The sequence below is a fragment of the Rhamphochromis longiceps genome, linkage group LG4 (genome assembly GCF_057381845.1).
Source record: "Rhamphochromis longiceps isolate RC_006_pf linkage group LG4, R_longiceps_female_GT1.1, whole genome shotgun sequence".
In the NCBI taxonomy this organism is placed as follows: Eukaryota; Metazoa; Chordata; class Actinopteri; order Cichliformes; family Cichlidae; genus Rhamphochromis; species Rhamphochromis longiceps.
In genome coordinates, this window is record NC_140560.1 from 4,799,440 (window position 1) to 4,817,232 (window position 17,793).

General features: G+C 40.3%; 2 protein-coding genes across 2 annotated transcripts in view; one reads left to right on the forward strand and one right to left on the reverse strand.

The window, feature by feature from the left end:
* LOC146670864 (beta-1,4 N-acetylgalactosaminyltransferase 2-like) overlaps positions 1-6,045 on the reverse strand; it is a 32,859-nt gene extending 26,814 nt beyond the window's left edge. Inside the window, exons 1-5 of the mRNA XM_085404989.1 lie at positions 6,030-6,045; positions 3,747-3,933; positions 3,435-3,541; positions 2,561-2,598; positions 1,011-1,077 (exon numbers count right to left, since the gene is read on the reverse strand). Coding sequence (XP_085261115.1) covers positions 1,011-1,077; positions 2,561-2,598; positions 3,435-3,541; positions 3,747-3,933; positions 6,030-6,045 — 415 coding nt within the window. The remainder of the gene's footprint in view (positions 1-1,010; positions 1,078-2,560; positions 2,599-3,434; positions 3,542-3,746; positions 3,934-6,029) is intronic.
* A 5,766-nt stretch (positions 6,046-11,811) lies between these two features.
* Positions 11,812-16,801, forward strand: LOC146670865 (uncharacterized). Its single transcript, XM_085405072.1, has 5 exons — positions 11,812-11,852; positions 15,287-15,499; positions 15,743-15,878; positions 16,078-16,571; positions 16,753-16,801. The coding sequence occupies exons 1-5, from the start codon at positions 11,812-11,814 to the stop codon at positions 16,799-16,801; spliced, it is 933 nt and encodes a 310-aa protein (XP_085261198.1).
* The last annotated feature ends 992 nt before the right edge of the window (positions 16,802-17,793 follow it).

Below are 17,793 nucleotides of genomic sequence, written 5' to 3' on the forward strand. Positions count from 1 at the left end.
AGTAGAACAATGGAATCCCCAGATGGCACACTTCCCAGCACTCCAACAAATGACCCCAAGAAGGCTGAGCACTCTGAAGTGTCATTTGGCACACAGACAAATGATAGTCAGGACCTTTTCCCCAACCCAAAGGCATAGAGAAGCAACTTCTCATTCATTGGAGAAAATCTCAATGTCTGGAAAGAAAACTTGTTGGAGGGTGGAGGATTCAAGTATACTCCCACCATGGTGGTAGTTGGACCCATGTAGCTTCTTTGGTCTGAGGCCTGCTAGCCTCCACGGGAAAAGCCCTGGCCATCAGGTGTGGCTAGAGAAATTGAACTCAGAACCTTGAGTCTTACACTCCAGGCCACTAAACTAAACCCAGTCATATTCCAAGAACACTGAACAAGAGGGGCGCTGCTGCAACAGCTGTGACCGGTACATACTGGGCCTGTAAGGCTACTCAGTCCTCTCAGTTTAGCTGGGGTACTGGGGTATTTAGAAATTAGAGGCAATTAGAACTGGGGGAGTCCCCTCACCTACTAGCTCCTTCCAAGCTCTGCACTGAAGTAATACTCATATGATCAAACTTCCTGTATTCGGGTGCTGGTCCCACAGATCAACAAGTGCAATCCCCTTAGTTCTGACTACCTTACCTCTCTTTGTTACCATTCAAATAAACTTCTCCAGTTTGAATGATATTCCAATGTAATTGCTGTAGACGCTGTACTGGTATGGATCAGTGTATCAATGTCTTGTTCACTCTTGGCATATAGTTTACCTTACACCTAGCTTTTACTAGTCTTCCGCTGCTCAAATTTTCATCCAAAATAATTATATAAATATTAGCATTTTCTGTACAGTGTTCATCCTTCTATTGGGGACACAGGAACAAAAAACAATGAAACAAAGAGAAAAAAAGCAAGCTAATAATATTCAATAATTAAAAATAACAAAAGAAAAAACCCAAACCAATGTTAATTTGGTACCAGTGTATATATAAATTTACCTTTGACTTGGAAACTCACCTTGAACAGTGGCCTCTGCAGTTGGAGTTTCTGTGGTTAGGACACCATTTGACACAGTTAAGAAAACCTAGAATAGAAACACATGAATAAACTAAAAAGCACTCTGAGTAATTTTAGCAATACCAATACTACTACCACCTCCACAAAACTGCACCACCACTCAAGCTGTCTTTTTAAACCAGAAGAAAGCTTTAAAGTGAGACGGAAACTGAGAACCTGATGCAAATACATATTTTTCAGCGTTCCTATAGTTTTATAGCATTCAGTGCATATCAGGTGCACTACACAGCCCAAAGGGTGTGTGGTCTGTCTTGTTAGATTGCAAAATAGTGGGAAACGCAAGTACGCACAGCTTCTTCAACTGAGGACAGTTTGAATTATATTGTGAAATCCACTGTCCTGCAAGCATAAGTTTCAGTGCGTGAATCTTAAAAGTAAAAATTTAGGAATATGAAATAAACCTGCCACCCCAACTTATGTAGAGATTGCAAGAGGGTGCTTTTAGACAAATGTCAAAGGCTAATAAAGTTAAAATCTATCATGTGAGCTTGTGCTGTTTGAGAAATTTCAAAATCAACTACCAAAAGGGGCTGTAATTGATAATTGGCAGCTATTATTGTAGTGGTAAGACTACACACGTAAGACTAGAACCTCATGGAAGAAAATTTATAAAAGCTTGTCGTCCTTTTGGTCATTGCTGTTTCAATGTACTGCTAGACTGATTTTATACATAAAAAACTGTACTAAATGATATCTCCATGCCCTGTTCCAGGTTCAAAATTTAGCCTATTTCTCTGGTCAATGTACAATAATGTCCTTCATTATTTCTTCTGGTCTAGTCTCAAGGCCAATGAACTAACAACTATAACAAGTATCTGTTGCTCATGTGATACATATCGTATCACAAATCAGGTGATTCCTGCTGTTTTTTTGAAAACTGCCACGTCAGCTAAAAAATGGGTGGAGTGCCCACTCTGGGTGACAACAAATTGTGGCAGGATCAGCCTGATATTATTTGTATCCCATACTGACTATGCAGATTGTATACCAAGCCTTGTTTGCCACACATGAATGCAATAATACATTTTTTGACAGTTGGTATATAGTATATAATTCTCTTGGCATAAAAATGAGAAAATGTGAACTTAAACTCAGAATATGATACTGGCTCTCAAAATCAAAGCATTTTCAGTAGCAAGCTCTATAAAATCCCAAGGTCACCCAATATGGCTGCTGTACATTGATTAAAAAATCATGTCAAAGAAGAAAGAAGTATAATTGCTTGTAATATTTACAAAAATCCCCAGATTTGTACATCAAAATTAGTGACAGTCTCAGAGGTGATCAGAGACAATTAATTATGTTTAACTTTTCAGTACAATTTAATTGTTTTGAACATCATTGCCTTTTATAAAATAAAATAAGCATACACATCTTTGAACTTTACAAACATTCAGCAGCCAACTTTTATAAACCAGCCAACCTCTACCATTCAGTCAGGCAGATCTGGGTGAGATCTGCCTGTTTCTAATCTGTGATATCAGACCAACCTTATAGCTCGTTCCTTCTTCAGCATGCAGAGCTAAACCTGAAATAAAAACTACCTTCAGTGTCACTTAGTCCTTCTACTCAAATACACATATTCACATCATCTTTTCACTTTACACCAGTGTTGCAAGGTGAGTTCTTGAGGAAACCTCAGCTATCTTTCACTCAGTTTTTTATACGTTTTAAAATATTACGGTTTTTGTGCAATTTTTTGTCCCATTAACATGATTGGGACCACACTACAAGTGTGGTTGCTGGTTTAGCTCGCTGGGGTGAGCTGTGTTTTAGCTAACTGAGATAAGCAGGCGTTCTGAGAGCGGGAGGCGTGAATTCCAGTCTTTCTCGTGGTAACATTTTTTTCAGCAGACAGTGCAGTTTCTTCTGCACACCGGTTTGGCTTGCTGGCATGAGCACCGTTGTAGCTCACTGAGATGAGCAGGCACCCTGACAACGGGGGGCGTAGGTTTGACTATCTGTGGCCTTTCAGCTTTTTTACCTCTTTTCAGCAGATAGTCCTGCTTCTTCAGCAGTTTTTCAAAGACCATTTCCACTACATGGCATTCACCTGCCATTTTCACAGGAAATGTAGCTTTTTCTAGCTGTTTTTTAAATGACTTAAGTTTACCTAGTCAATTGACTCTGAATCACCAAATAACTACTTCTTTGCAGATGTATTTGTTCAGTGCTGTTTTTGATCTGACTACTGACAGCTTACTTTTATAAAAACTACTATGATCACTTTCATGTTAACCTTATGTTCATAAACAATTGTGAACCATGGCCTTGTTGCCTTCCTATTCTATTTGTATTTATATTTTTATAGGAACATAAAAACTAAAACATTGGTGACCGAAGCATATGTTGAGCTTAACATACCTGGTATCGCAGTTGCAGTCAAGGGTCGTACTATAACGCCCTGGATAGGATACTGCAGAGGAGAGTTAGGCAAAGCAAAAAGTAGCTTGGATAGTATTGAATTAGTCCTGTTGAGGAGATGGATTTGGAAAAAATTAAACAAAATAATTTTGAATGCTCAGTATGACACACACACACACACACACACACACACACACACACACACACACACACACACACACACACACACACACACACATTTTAATTCATTTATTACTGCACTGTAAGTCTAACAGTTCACGGAAAGCTCGCACCCATACATCCATCTTCTACCTGGCTTTGTATTGCTGGAACTCTTTAGCTCGTCGCTGCATTAATTCCTCATACTGGTCTTTTGGGATTTGGTCTTTGAGAACTGTAAAGCCATCAGGACAAGTGCATGGACCAGGTAAGCGATGTTGTGTGGGCAAAGATGACTTATAATTTAGAGATCCTGAAGGGTCCCTGTAATATGGAAGTCCTGAAGAGTCACAATTCAACATCAACATTTAAATGAACTACTACAGTCAAGTATAAAAGAAAGTATGTCCTTATATGATGTGATCCTTATGGCAGCCTCAGCATGGCCATCCTAGTCATCATTAGATTCCTCCTCATCAGTCATTTCTTGGTCTAGATTGCATGGATTATATTCTGATGCAGACAATTTCTCCTCTAATGCATCCCCACCGTCAGTTTCCTGGCATCTCTCGTCCTCACCAGTGTAGTGATCAAATAAGTAGTAAAGAGCCTCACTTAGGTTATATATCACCTTGTCATAGTGCTGACACCCACTGACCTCTGAGCAAGGCCTCAAAAAAGCATTTTACACCAAATCTACGAGAAAAGTTCAATGATACAATGATGCTGCCAACAGAGGAGTTGTTGGCATGGAAGTGAGGCTCTATTGTGCAAACATTTCCAGTGTAGTTGCTAGGGAACCCAGTGTGTGTGTGTGTGTGTGTGTTTATGGCCATCTGACAAAAGAGGATGTACCTGAACTCAGTTATTTACACTAATTGTTGTCTCCACTATTAATTTCTAGTGATTGGTCATTGTTGACCGGAAACAGTAAATATGCAGTGTTGAATAAAATGAATTAGTGATCATTCTTAAATCTCCCAGAAAATTTCTGAACATATATGCAGTGCCCTCTATAATGATTGTGACAAAGACACTATCAAATAATCAATACATAATTGACGTGCAGACTTTCAGCTTCTTGGGGCGATCGTGGCTCAAGAGTAATTGGAAGGTTGTCGGTTCAAGCCCCGGCTTGGACAGTCTCGTCGTTGTGTCCTTGGGCAAGACACTTGACCCGTTGCCTACTGGTGGTGGTCAGAGGGCCCGGTGGTGCCAGTGTCCGGCAGCCTCGCCTCTGTCAGTGCGCCCCAGGGTGGTTGTGGCTACAATGTAGCTTGCCATCACCAGTGTGTGAATGTGTGCATGAATGGGTGGATGACTGGATATGTAAAGCGCTTTGGGGTCCTTAGGGACTAGTAAAGCGCTATATAAATACAGGCCATTTACCATTCTTTTCAAAGGGTCTTACAAATATTGTGCACGGGTCACTTTCAGCACTGTTTTAGCTACATCACTTTATCCTTCTCACTCAGTTGCTTCAGTCTATCTGCCATGAAAAGAAAAATGTATAACATACAAGTTTGAAGAGGACAGTTTGTCCACACACACAGACACACGATACAGGAATAATTTACCTTTGTTTTGATGTTGGAAGATTGTTGTTGGGTAGCTCATTTGCCCATTTACATGAATTCCCCATATAGAATGCAAATATGATGAACAGCACACCAACAACAGCAAATGCAAAAAGCTTTGCGTTTGTATAGATATACATCTGTTAATACACAGAAATACACATTACAGTTGGTTAATTAGCAAAGGCAAAATCTTTAACATCTAAATAGTTAAACTTCACAAATGGACATATCAGTCATATAAAATCTGTTATGTCTTGACTCACATCTTAGATATGACCGAACATGTATAAAATTAACATGAAAAATGACTTTCTTTTAAAAAATGTTTCCTTTGCGTCTGTAAAAAAGTCCATCCTCCATCTCTCAGTTGAAGCTTTCGGTGTAATTGCCAAAAAGGAATTTTCAGTATTTGCCAAAAAAATTTAAGCTGTTGTAAATGACTTGTTGACATTTAGATGTCCTTTATTTATTTGGTTGAACAGTCTCATTTACATTAGAATTGTTTTTTAGTTTTTTGTTTTTGAAGAGTGAGCTGGCCAAGAAGGCAGCAGAAATTGAAATAAGAATAATATAGCAGCAGCATAATGATCAGGGGTGGGTTTTGATTATCGATTTATCGATTAAAATCGATTCTAGCATGGATAACGTGATATTGATTCATTAAAATCCTGAACCGATTTTTTAATATAAATTTAATTTGCCTGAAAAGCCAGAATCTCAGGTTAAACCTCACAAAATGTCAACAACCACCAAACAGCTAAAACAGTAAATGAGAGCAGGTACGCGGATTCTGCACAAAAACACAAAGCGCGGACCCGCCGACGCATCAGAATCAGTGAGATGTCGCCTTTCTCACCCGACGGCACGAGCATGTCGTCGGGGCTGAAAGCCGACAGCTCGCTGATTCTGATGTTTCAGCAGGTCTGCGCTTTGTGTTTGTGTATTTTTTGCGCTAGATTCTGAGCTGCAGGTTTTATCTCTCTCCAACCAAAATTCAATGAAACAGCAGCAAATGAAGCAGCAAACTACGCTTCACATTTGATAAACATCGTCATGAATTCCCTCTTACTTTTCCTGTTTTACTTCCACCATGATAAAATCACACTTCATGCACAGCTCTCTCTCTCTCTCTCCCCCAGTGTACTTCAAGAACAGTTTCCCAATCTAAAAATCTGTTTTCTTCATTATTCAGTCTACCGTTGTTTACAGCGCTGTCGGCCACTGTTTTTTTTCCTTTTAAGTACTTTCGAAAAGAAAGCCTCATTTCCGCTGTTTAATAAGCTACTGAACAAATTTAAACGTTTTAAAATTATGCAAAATTGCAAAAAGCATGGCTGTGTCTCTAATAAAACCTCTGTAACTTTGCTCTGCTTCACTTCAGCAGCATCAGGTAATGTTCATATGTTGATTAATGGTTTTCTTTCATTTTTGATCTACTGCAGAATATTTTTATAAAATCCCAGGAAAGGAAAATTACCTTCATGTTTTTCTGTTTTATCCTCAGCTACTTTGACACAAAAGCATCTGCTGTGATGCTCACACCTTTGATAAAGTCTCGCAAGTGTCAACTTTCTTTTTATAGATATAAAAATATGGAAATGTACTGATAAATGATCTGAATTATAATATTTCTGACTGAGGCAAAATGTCCCCGATTCAAATCGAATCGAATCGTGGATCGAATTGATTCTAGAACTCAGTGACAATACCCAGCCTTAATAACGATAGTGGCCAGAAAAGACTGAATTGAATAAAATTTAGATACAATATCATGGAATAATAAGGATTGCAACAGAAATTATTTTTTTTATTTTATATATAAGCCCTTTGTAAACCCTTTGACTACAATCTGTTTACCAATATAAGCAGAGATATTACACATGAAAAAAACAAACAATACAGAAACACTGGAAATCACATTTTGACAGTTTATCGCCTGTATCTTCAATACTTTAAGTCCTTTTGGCTGCAAAGGGGCTCATGGGATTGGAAAAGATTAGTCCATTAGTCCAGGCAGTAGATCACAATTAGCGCCATCTGCCTGTGTTCAGACAAACTGCAATTTTAAGGCACTGGATTCATCTTTGCTTTGCCTGTTTGAAAATAAATTAATTTGAACTAAAATAATTTTGTTTTTAACATTGCAAACTAGGTCTGCACAAGTAGGATCAAAATGATAATCACAATTATTTTGGAAAAATATTAATATTTTTTTATTATTATTATTTAACTATGATGTAAACATAATACTGCTTTCACATCTTTATATTGGGACACACATTGCTTAAAAGAGAATAATTGTTAAACAATATATCATAATCTAACACAAAATTCAATCAACAGGCCACCAGTGTTGGGACTAACGCATTATTAAGTAACACGTTATTATTGTGGTAACGAGCACGGTAACTAGTTATTATGCCAAAACCGGGAACGCGTTACTCGTTACTGGGGTTTAGATAGGCTCGTTATTCGTTACTTTGTGTGGTGGCTATCACGGAGCTTCCACAGATTCAATAACATTAGCAAGTGGTGGAGGCCAGCAGGTGGATGAAGGAAAAGGGAGGCAAGAGGAGAGACCCGAAGCGGCTGCTAGTCCGAGAGTGTCAGGTGAACTGAACTTCAGTTAAGAAGTTATGACCTGCAGTCCATCTGAGTCAGATATGAACCAAGTTTAGGTGGAGTTTATTTTCGTTATGCTGACTTTTTCGTGCTGGGTACTAGCTAGCATGATGGAGTTTCTATACAGCTGGGTGGTGCTATGTTACTGATGTTGAACTTTATTTTGTTCATAAGGTTAATTATTAGAGTTGCCAACCGTCCTGTAAAAAACGGAATCATCTCGTATTCAGAGAAAATATCATGCGTTTCGTATTGAGGTGAAAAGGAATACAGTTTGTCCCGGACTTCAGCTACAATGAAAAAGACACAAAGATGGAGTTATTCTGTGTTTACGTTGCACAGCTGCCTCTTCTACTCTCATCCTCTCCCCCTCCCTCTCCTGTTTCTACTTCAATCATGAAACTGATCAATGATCAGCTGATCGGCTTTTCTCTCTTGTTTATTTATCACCCACTTTGCGCCAGAAAGAGGAAACCAGTGGATGTCACGCTAAACAACAGCAGCACTTTTAAGCTTGATCAGCTGTTGTTAGAATTTATTTAATATTAATTTCTAGTATCAGCTGATGTTTGCTGGAGCCACAGCTGTAAACCTGCTGGTCATGATATCGGTTTGGTTATCTGGTGAGAGGGAAACATGAAGATGAAACCAGGAGATGTCCTTACTGAATCATCAGAGCTGTGATGGAGAAACAGGTTTACCTTTTAGTTAACATGAATGAGTTGAAGGGAAGTTATGAACTGTTTCTGAGAGACAAATAACACCAGGATCCTTTTCTAAGTAGCTGACAGCTGGTAACTGTGCAGGGACACTTAGAACACACATGCATCAACACTACATATGAGCGGGCGGAGGGAGGTTTGGAGTCTTCTCACAACCCCCGTTCTCTGCGGCCTGCTGGAGCGGGGGGGCTAGGAGGAGGAGTTTGCCGTCCGACTGGGGTTTGGAATGTGGGCCCTCCCTGCTGCTGCGGAGTCTGTTTCTCCCCACCTAAGGGAAAAGGGTAACACCACCTCGGCCTGGGTGCAGTTTCCCCCTCCAGGGGCAAGGGTACCTAGACCCGGGGCTTAGAGTACGCTTGGGGAGTGTGATTGTGTGTACAGTGTCTCTCTATGGAGCTTACAAACAAAAGCGCCTGGACTTCTTTAAGTTGCTTGAAGATGTTTCACCTCTCATCCGAGAAGCTTTTTCAGTTCTAAAGTCAAATGGTGAGGAGTCAAGGCTCAAATGGTCAAGGCTCAGCGGGCACCACACTATAAAGGAAAAGAAAGACAATGCAGGAAATTTCACACCTTGCTTTCAAAAACACACACTCCTCATCCTGATCCTACACAACCCAGAGAAGAAAACACACCTGAAGACAGTCAGGAGCAATGGGTAAAGAACTTTTCAGCCCGGAATCTCACTGAACCTGAAAAGAGAGTATTAGCCAAAGGACTCAATTTTGCCATTTCTCCACAACAGTTGCCCATAGTGGACCTCATCACAGCCACAGAATCTGCCATACGGATTAATAAATTATCACAGACAGAAGCAGAGCAAATCAGGATGAAAGTCTCAGCCACCCTCTCCAATGCCAAAGTCCCTCCATCCAACCTCACAATACAAGAAAAGAAGGCCGTCGCTTCCCTGAGCAAAGACCACAACATCACTGTTTTACCAGCTGATAAGGGAAGATGCACCGTGGTCCTAAACACTACAGATTACCACACAAAGATCACTACTCTCCTCAGTGACAACAATACCTACGAAGCCTTAAAGCGAGACCCCACAAGCAGCTACAAAAAGAAAGTTATAGCTTGCCTTCAAGACTTTGAAAAGGACAAAATCATTGACCGCCTTACATATCACCGCCTTTACCCAGGGGATGCCATACCCTGCATTTACGAACTTCCTAAAATCCACAAGGAAGCTGTCCCACTCAGACCCATAGTCAGTAGCATAAACTCAGCCACTTATAACATGGCAAAACACCTTGCTACCATCCTTGCTCCTCTCGTGGGGAACACCCCACACCACATCAAGAACTCCACCGACTTCACCGACAAGGTCCAGAAACTTACCCTGGATCCAGATGAAACCATGGTGTCCTTTGATGTAGTCTCTCTCTTCACTTGCATACCCACCACGGAGGCCGTGGAGACTGTCAGAAAACGACTACAAGAAGACAGCTCCTTGGAGGACAGGACCAACTTCACACCCCATCAGATTTGCACACTGTTAGACCTCTGCCTCACCACTACATATTTCAAGTACAACGAAGGCTTTTACAGACAAAAACATGGCTGTGCCATGGGCTCCCCCGTGTCACCTATTGTAGCCAACCTTTACATGGAGGAAGTGAAAAGGAAGGCTCTTGGCTCTTTCAAAGGAAGAGTACCCAGCCACTGGTACAGATATGTAGACGACACCTGGGTCAAAATCAAGACGCAAGAAGTGGAATCCTTCACTGCGCACATTAACGCTGTGGATAAAAACATCAAGTTCACCAGGGAAGACACAAAAGACAACTGTTTGCCTTTCCTGGACTGCGCCATGCACATTGAAGAGAACGGCAACCTCAACATCGAAGTTTACCGGAAGCCCACACACACGGACCAGTACCTCCTCTTTGACTCCCATCACCCTCTGGAACACAAACTTGGAGTAATTAGGACCCTACACCACCGGGCAGAACATGTTCCCTCTAAGCCTGAAGGGAAAAAGAAGGAACACACACATGTAAAGGAAGCACTCAAAATGTGCGGCTATCCTAAATGGGCGTTCTTAAAGTCAGCAAAGAGGCACAGAAAAGAAGACCAGACACCAGCGAGGGAGGATAAGAAGGACAGACGCAACAACATTGTCATCCCCTATGTAGCCGGTGTATCAGAAATACTTAGGAGTTTTCTCCAAGCATGACATCCCGGTGCATTTCAGACCCAGCAACACGCTAAGACAAAAACTGGTTCACCCGAAAGACAAAACGCCAAAACACAAACTTAACAATGTGGTGTATGCTGTACAGTGCAGCGAGGAATGCTCAGACCTCTACATTGGAGAGACCAAACAGCCACTTCACAAGCGCATGGCACAACACAGAAGAGCCACCTCCACAGGACAAGACTCAGCAGTCCATCTGCATCTAAAGGTCAAAGGACTGAGAACCTTCACAGAGATAAAGGACACTCTTTCGAGGATGCCAATGTCCACATTTTGGACAGAGAGGACAGATGGTTTGAAAGAGGAGTGAAAGAAGCATCTATGTCCACTGTGAGCGACCATCTTTGAACAGAGGCGGGGTTTACGACACCAACTCTCTGCCATCTATAATCCAGTTTTGAGATCCCTTCCCAGACGCCTTAACGCCCACTCACATCCTGGGCCACCTGACCTCAGGAATTCGCATGATAAGGTGGGGCCAGGTTTCACAATGAGCTCACCTTAAACTCTGGCTGATTGGGACCCACGCCCAGTTTCACACCTTGGCTCAGGCGATTAGAGGATCATCAGGGGGTCCTTTTGTCCCTCTGTGGGGGGGATACTCCCACTAGGTTTATATCTGGGACTCTCCACCATTTGACCTTAGAAATGAAGAAGCTTCTCGGATGAGAGGTGAAACATCTTCAAGCAACTTAAAGAAGTCCAGACGCTTTTCTTTGCAAGCTCCTTTGACTACGATGACCTGGATGACTGAGAACCTTCCCAGACATAGTGTCTCTCTATGTCTGTCTCCACATTGGGTGAGTGTTGAGTAATTGCATATGAGAGCATGAGGGTGGGGTCACTCTGGCACAGCTGGCTGTCAGCGGAGCTCACGGGCGCGTCACTGCAACTCCCCCTGGCTTCTGCTCCGCGGCTGCTGAGTGAGCCCTCATCTGGGGCTCTCCTCAGCTCTTTCTGGGACAGTGGCGCGGCTGCCCCTCTGTTGGTCTTCCTTGGTCTCTGGATGTCTGGAGTTTTGATGTCCTCCATACCTGCTTCTTGCCCTGGTGGACGGGGCTGTGGCCCCCCCACACCCTCTAGCAGATCATTACATGAAGGAACCTTTTAAAAACAAGCGCGTTCATGCTCACAGGTATACTCACGGGTGCTCACACACACAAACTACACCCTTTTTGGCTCCTACCTCAAAGCACACTGTGCACTGTCGATCTTGCATGCTGCACAATAATGTTTACTATTTAGTATTTACTTTTTGCTTTCTCAACAGGTGATCCAGGTGATTGATATATGTATTTTTTTTGTCTGCTTATTTTGTTGGTTTTTGTTTTTTTCCCTTCATCCCCGTCCCTCTTCTCTGCTGTTTTTCCCTCTTTCTTTCCCATTTTTCCTCATTCAAGTCTGTCCCGTATCTAACAAGTGAAAACAAAAAATAAAATAAACAATAAAAGGTGAATCAAATAGATCATTACGGCAAGGCTGGGATGGTCCATTTGGTAAAGTAAATCCGTTGGGCATCTTTCTTCGCCTTTAGACAAGAATTCTGATGGCAAAAAAACCAAACGGGACAGGCAAAAAAAAAGAAAAAGGAAATAAGCTTGACACAACACACCTATAAGCTAGTTTTGAACAGAACATTACACACCACATACCTCCATGCTTCAGTGACTGCAAATAACATTGTATTTGCTAAAGAGGTGTGTCTTTTCTTCTTTATAGGCTTTAATCCTCTAACATCTTTTAAAAAATACTCTCCCGAGTCTCCACAGATGAGGGAAACAATAATGATCAACATAATTTACATCAACAAAACAAAAACTATTTGCAGTTTTACTTTTTTTAAGGCACACCATGATATTAAGGTTTAAAAAACTACTTTTATTATTGTGGCTGCCTATTTATTGGAGAAAGACAATTCATATGAAATAAAGATCCAGGAATTTAGTTTTAAGGTGAAACCTCAGGGGAGAGCCACTCTCTCTTGCTTGCCTCAGTGATACAACTTTTTATGTGTAGAGTTAGTCAATCACCATCTTCTGAAGCTTGTTTTCACCATGTTTACGTCCCTAAATGACTGAACAGATAGGTTAAATAGCTGTCAAACAGGTGTACCTAATAAAGTATATAAATATAAATGTATGGGCTCCTTTCCCTTTTGTGCTAAAGAACAATTTTCATAATGAAACGAACTAATGAATACCACAGCGCCAGAATCAGAGAGTATCGGAAAAATTAAAATTAACATAACTTATTTATATAATTACAAAGATATTGGGTTTTTATTCTTATGGTATGACAAAAGTATAGAAAAAGCAAATTTCCTACCTCTTCTTCCAGCTGTTTATGGAGCCACAATAATTTTAAAAAAATTATTAGCGAGTGAAGAAAAACTGTTCTTGGAAAGCTTGAACAACTTCTAACAAAATCTATGAAAGGTGCAGTGTTTTTCTTTTGAGTTAACTGGTATCACAGTGGACAATAAAGCATTAGATAAAGACAGGAGGCGGAACCACTGAGCAAGGTTGGAAACAGCAGAAAAAAAGCTCAACCAACTGGTACATGCACAGATCTCCACCCTTCATTAACAGAAATAAAAACCAAACAACAAAACCAAACAAAACAAAGAGAGGTAAAAATATGTGCAAGTAAAACGCCTGCATTTAATCATAAGTTTCTCAAAGAGGGAGTGCAAGTAGGAAACTTGTCCATAGACAATTTACTGTCCATAGATTTTACACTACTTTTATTTATTTATTGTGTGGATGCCTGAATTTTTTTTGCAATATTTTTTGCCCATTTCTGCCATATCATCAGTGGCATCACTGATTTTCCTTGCCGGGTTGACCTGTGTTTTAGCTCAGTGAGTTGAGCATCCGTTCTCAGACTGGGAGGCCCGGGTTCAAATCCCGCTTATGGCAACATTTCTTTCAGTTAACAGTTAAACTTTTTTAACTCTCTTCAACACAAATTTCAGCTTTTTCACCCCTTTTCATTAGAATTTTAAGTTTTTTCACCACTTTTCAGCACAAATACTAGCTTTTTCAGCTGTTTTCAGCAAAAACCTCTTTTCAGCAGAAATTCTGCTGATTGAACTCTTTTCAGCAGAAATTCTACTGATTCATCTCTTTTCTGCAAAGTTTTCAGCCTTTTCACCTCCTATCAGCACAATTCTCAGCTGTTTCTGCTCATTTCAGCAAAATTGTCAGTCTCTCCACCTCTTCTTTGTGAGAATGACTTTGGCTCAGTGAGATGAAAAGCGGCTTTGAGACTGGGAGGCCTGGGTCCAAATCCCACTTATGGCCCACATTTCTTTCAGTTAACAGTTAAATTTTTTTAAACTCTTTTCAACACAAATTTCAGCTTTTTCACCTCTTTTCAGCAGAATTTTCAACAAAAGCGATTGAGAACCACCAAAAGGCACTTCGGTTATGAGTCTCCAGATGAGCCCATACAAGATGCACTTAAAAAAATGGAAACCACATTTTTTAATGTGGTAGTGGATACAGCCATCTCTTCACTTGATGAGAGTGAAGAGATGGCTAGCCCGACGTCCTGGGGCTAGCGATTTTTCCAGGCTACCAAAATCTATCTCTGCCCTGCCCGTCGGGCTATCGTAGGAAGGAAAAATATATGTCTATGCTTTTGCATTCTTTCGGAAATGTAGCTGGGTAATTATGTCATTGGCATCGGTGAGCCACTGTCAATATGTGACATATTGAAATCGCGTTTGAATTTGCGCTTGTTTTTTTGCTTTCACTTTGCAATTATGTGTTATGCAACTGTGTATAGAGAGCGACAGCACTGATTGGTGAGTGATGATAATTTGCGCACCAATTCCTCTGACATCGTCTTATCAATCGTTAGCTTACTATGCAAACATGACAAGTGAAATCTCCCGCAGCAAGCTTAAACATATGAGAGGTTGATCGCGCAGAGAATCGCTGAGCATTATGTGAGTGCGTGTGTAAAAGCAGCAGGATTTATATTTTAGTTCTGCTGAGCCAAATAAGACAGGTCAGGGTGAAGAAGTGACAGCCAAAGAAAAGCTTACCACAAAACGGAGAAGTTATGACAAATCAGACTATAAGGCAAAAAGAAAGTGCAGCTTTATGGTTTCATGGACAAAATAATTTCTGTGGCTGCAATGACGAGCTAAATAACCAGGGCTGCACATAAGTGGTCCGCAGGTGCGCATTCGCTGTCAAAACAAAAGACACGCACAAGATAAGAAGTTGCAACGCGTGTTTGCGTACATAGGATTTTCTGGAGGAGGACAGACATTTGTTTAGAACCCTTAAAGATGTCGAAGAAGCTCCTTTAAGCAATTACTTTGGTTTTCCTCCACCTCCAAAGAAATGTCAGAAGGAGTCCGAACCACAAAAGAAGCGCGTATTCTCGGAAAAGTATAAAAAAAAGTATATAAAATTAACCCTTATGTTTGCCTAACTACAACAATTTTGTCTATGAAAGCATTCTGTGTAGGGGTTTGGATAGTGTTCTGCTGTCTGCATCTCAGTATTATTAGTTATCACTTGCTGTTGTTTATGGTATCTAATATTTATATTTCAGAGCTATGGCCCAGCAGCATGACCATTTCAACAAAGATGTTATACTACTTCCAACTCCATCATGGGGAGTAGTGTGCAAACAAGGTTCAAAATTACGGTTACACAAACATGGGCACATCCTCAGTGCTTTTGAATTCCAGAAGACCTGGGACAACCAAACTGTCGTGAAACACCTCAAGGAAAGCTTTGGTGAACGCATTCCAGAGGATGTCAGGTAAAATACTATTGTTTATTGTTACTGTGTGTATTCATGTAATGACTTGTACTTAAAGATAATATACCAAAGTAAAGAAGTTTAAAATATTATTCATCATTATAAAAACATATGACTATACCAGTAGAATTTAAGTCATAAAAGCATACACACAAACAGAACAATATATAATAAAATATTTAACCAATACTTAAAATATTTAACTAATTAGCAATTGCTGTTGTCCCTATTTATTTTTTGTAGCCTCGAGTTTCTAATGGCTTGTGGCAATAAGCTGGTGTCTCCAAAGCTCCAAGTTGGTCAGGAGCTGAATGGGATGCTGATCCTAAAGGTTTTTAAAACCAAAGCCCTCTATGTAAGGCCATCAAGGACACTTTTAGTAAGTTACTAAAAGAATGAAAAGTAATCATGATTTGGGAAAAAACATGTCAACAATTGGGCTTCTAGCAAAATAGAATATATTTATTTAAAACAAGTGTTTGGGAGCAATCAATATTGATATTTCTTATTTTAATCTTTTAAAGATAAGCTATAATTACTTGCTTTTGATATATGTTTTTGGTCTTTTTCTGTTGAAGAGTGAATCAGATGAAGACAAAGATCCTTCCCACATCAGCTCCAAATCAGCATTAAGCAGTTGTGCAACTGATAAGGACAGTGACAATGATTGTTTTGAAGTTGATAGTTCAAAAATCCAACAAGACATGAGCAGCCAAGTCACTACAAGGTTAAGAAGTCATGTTAAAGGTGATAACCCTGGCACTAGCAGTGATGAAGAAGATGATACTGGGACCAACTGTATTCGAAGGAGTGTTGGTAAAAGGCAACGGGCAAAGCAAGGAAGTGATGGGAACAGCATTTGTGATGAAGGCTACATGGCAAGAAGTGATGACAAACCTAGCACAAGCAGTCACAGCAGAGATTTCAATGCAAGAAGTGAAGACATCCCTGCCATGAGCGTTAAAGATGAAGATTATTCTTCATATTTAACTCTCGTGGCATCGCTTTCTGGCGATTCTTCAGATGATGAGGATTTAAATCAAGCTATAATTGCGAGCTTGGAGAATCAGATGTGAGTAACAAACATACAGAATTTGAGTTTGAGACATAATTTGGGCTTTCCAGAATTGTCAAATCAATATAAACCTTTAAAGCTTTAACTCTCTATGATCAGTGTGACACATATTCTCAAATTCTGTAACATGACTACATGGCTGATATATTTTATTTTCTGTTTTATTTTCTTTTTTTAGTGCAGAAAAAGTCCCTGTTCAAGAGATACTGCTGGAACTATCGAAATGAGCACAAAACAGCAGTGCAAATTTAATATAAATCGCTCTGCTGTGTGGGAGGGAGCCTTGCGTGGTTTTCAAAGGCTATCTTATGATCCCAACTTGATGATCTGTGTGAAATTCTCAGATGATATGGGGAAAAATGAGGAAGGGGTTGATTTAGGTGGGCCGAGGAGGGAATTCTTGAGACTATTGATGGACACCATTGCCAGGTCAGCCATGTTTGAGGGGAAAGAAAACTGCAAGAACTTGGCTCTTGACAGTACTGGTAATTACCTATTTTTCTAAGATTAATAGTGGGAACTGTTTAACTGATATTTATTTTTACAGGCAACATTACTGACAATTTTGCTTTTCCTTTTATTCTGTTGCTTTGCAGCTCTCAGAGGGGACTGGTACTACATCTCTGGGAGAGCCATTGCAGTACATGGTGGTCCACCACCTAACTTTCTGTCACCAACAGTATTTTCCCTTCTGGTTGGAAATTCAGCAAATCCAGCCCTGGAAGACATAGCTGACCTGGAACTCTTTGAAAAAGTCCGAAAGGTCTCTATATGTTTATTTTATAAATCTTATAGTGAATTGAAAATAGTTTGTGTTCCAGTTTTCTTTTGCAGGGAATGTTTATCCGGATCAGTCTGGCCATTGCTGAATGCCAAGTTTTTATATTTTGCTGCTATATTAAACTAAGATTCAGTAGATAAGGGTAGACGAAAGAGTATATTTTCTCATTTTTTAAGCACATTGTAAACATATTAAAAAAATATGTGTAGTCATTTGACTTCCAATGTACGCGCGGGCATATTGTGATTGTGTAGACCACTGGTGGCTGGGTTCCTTCTAATAGGTTACTGAGTAACTTCCATAACAAGCCCTTCCTCTGCTCTTTGTGATGCTAGATATCTCAAAGTACAACCCTTGAGGACCTTGAAAAGTCAAAAGAACCTCTGCTTGATTACTTGGCCAATGCAGGATGCCTGAGGCCTATGCGTTCACTAAGAG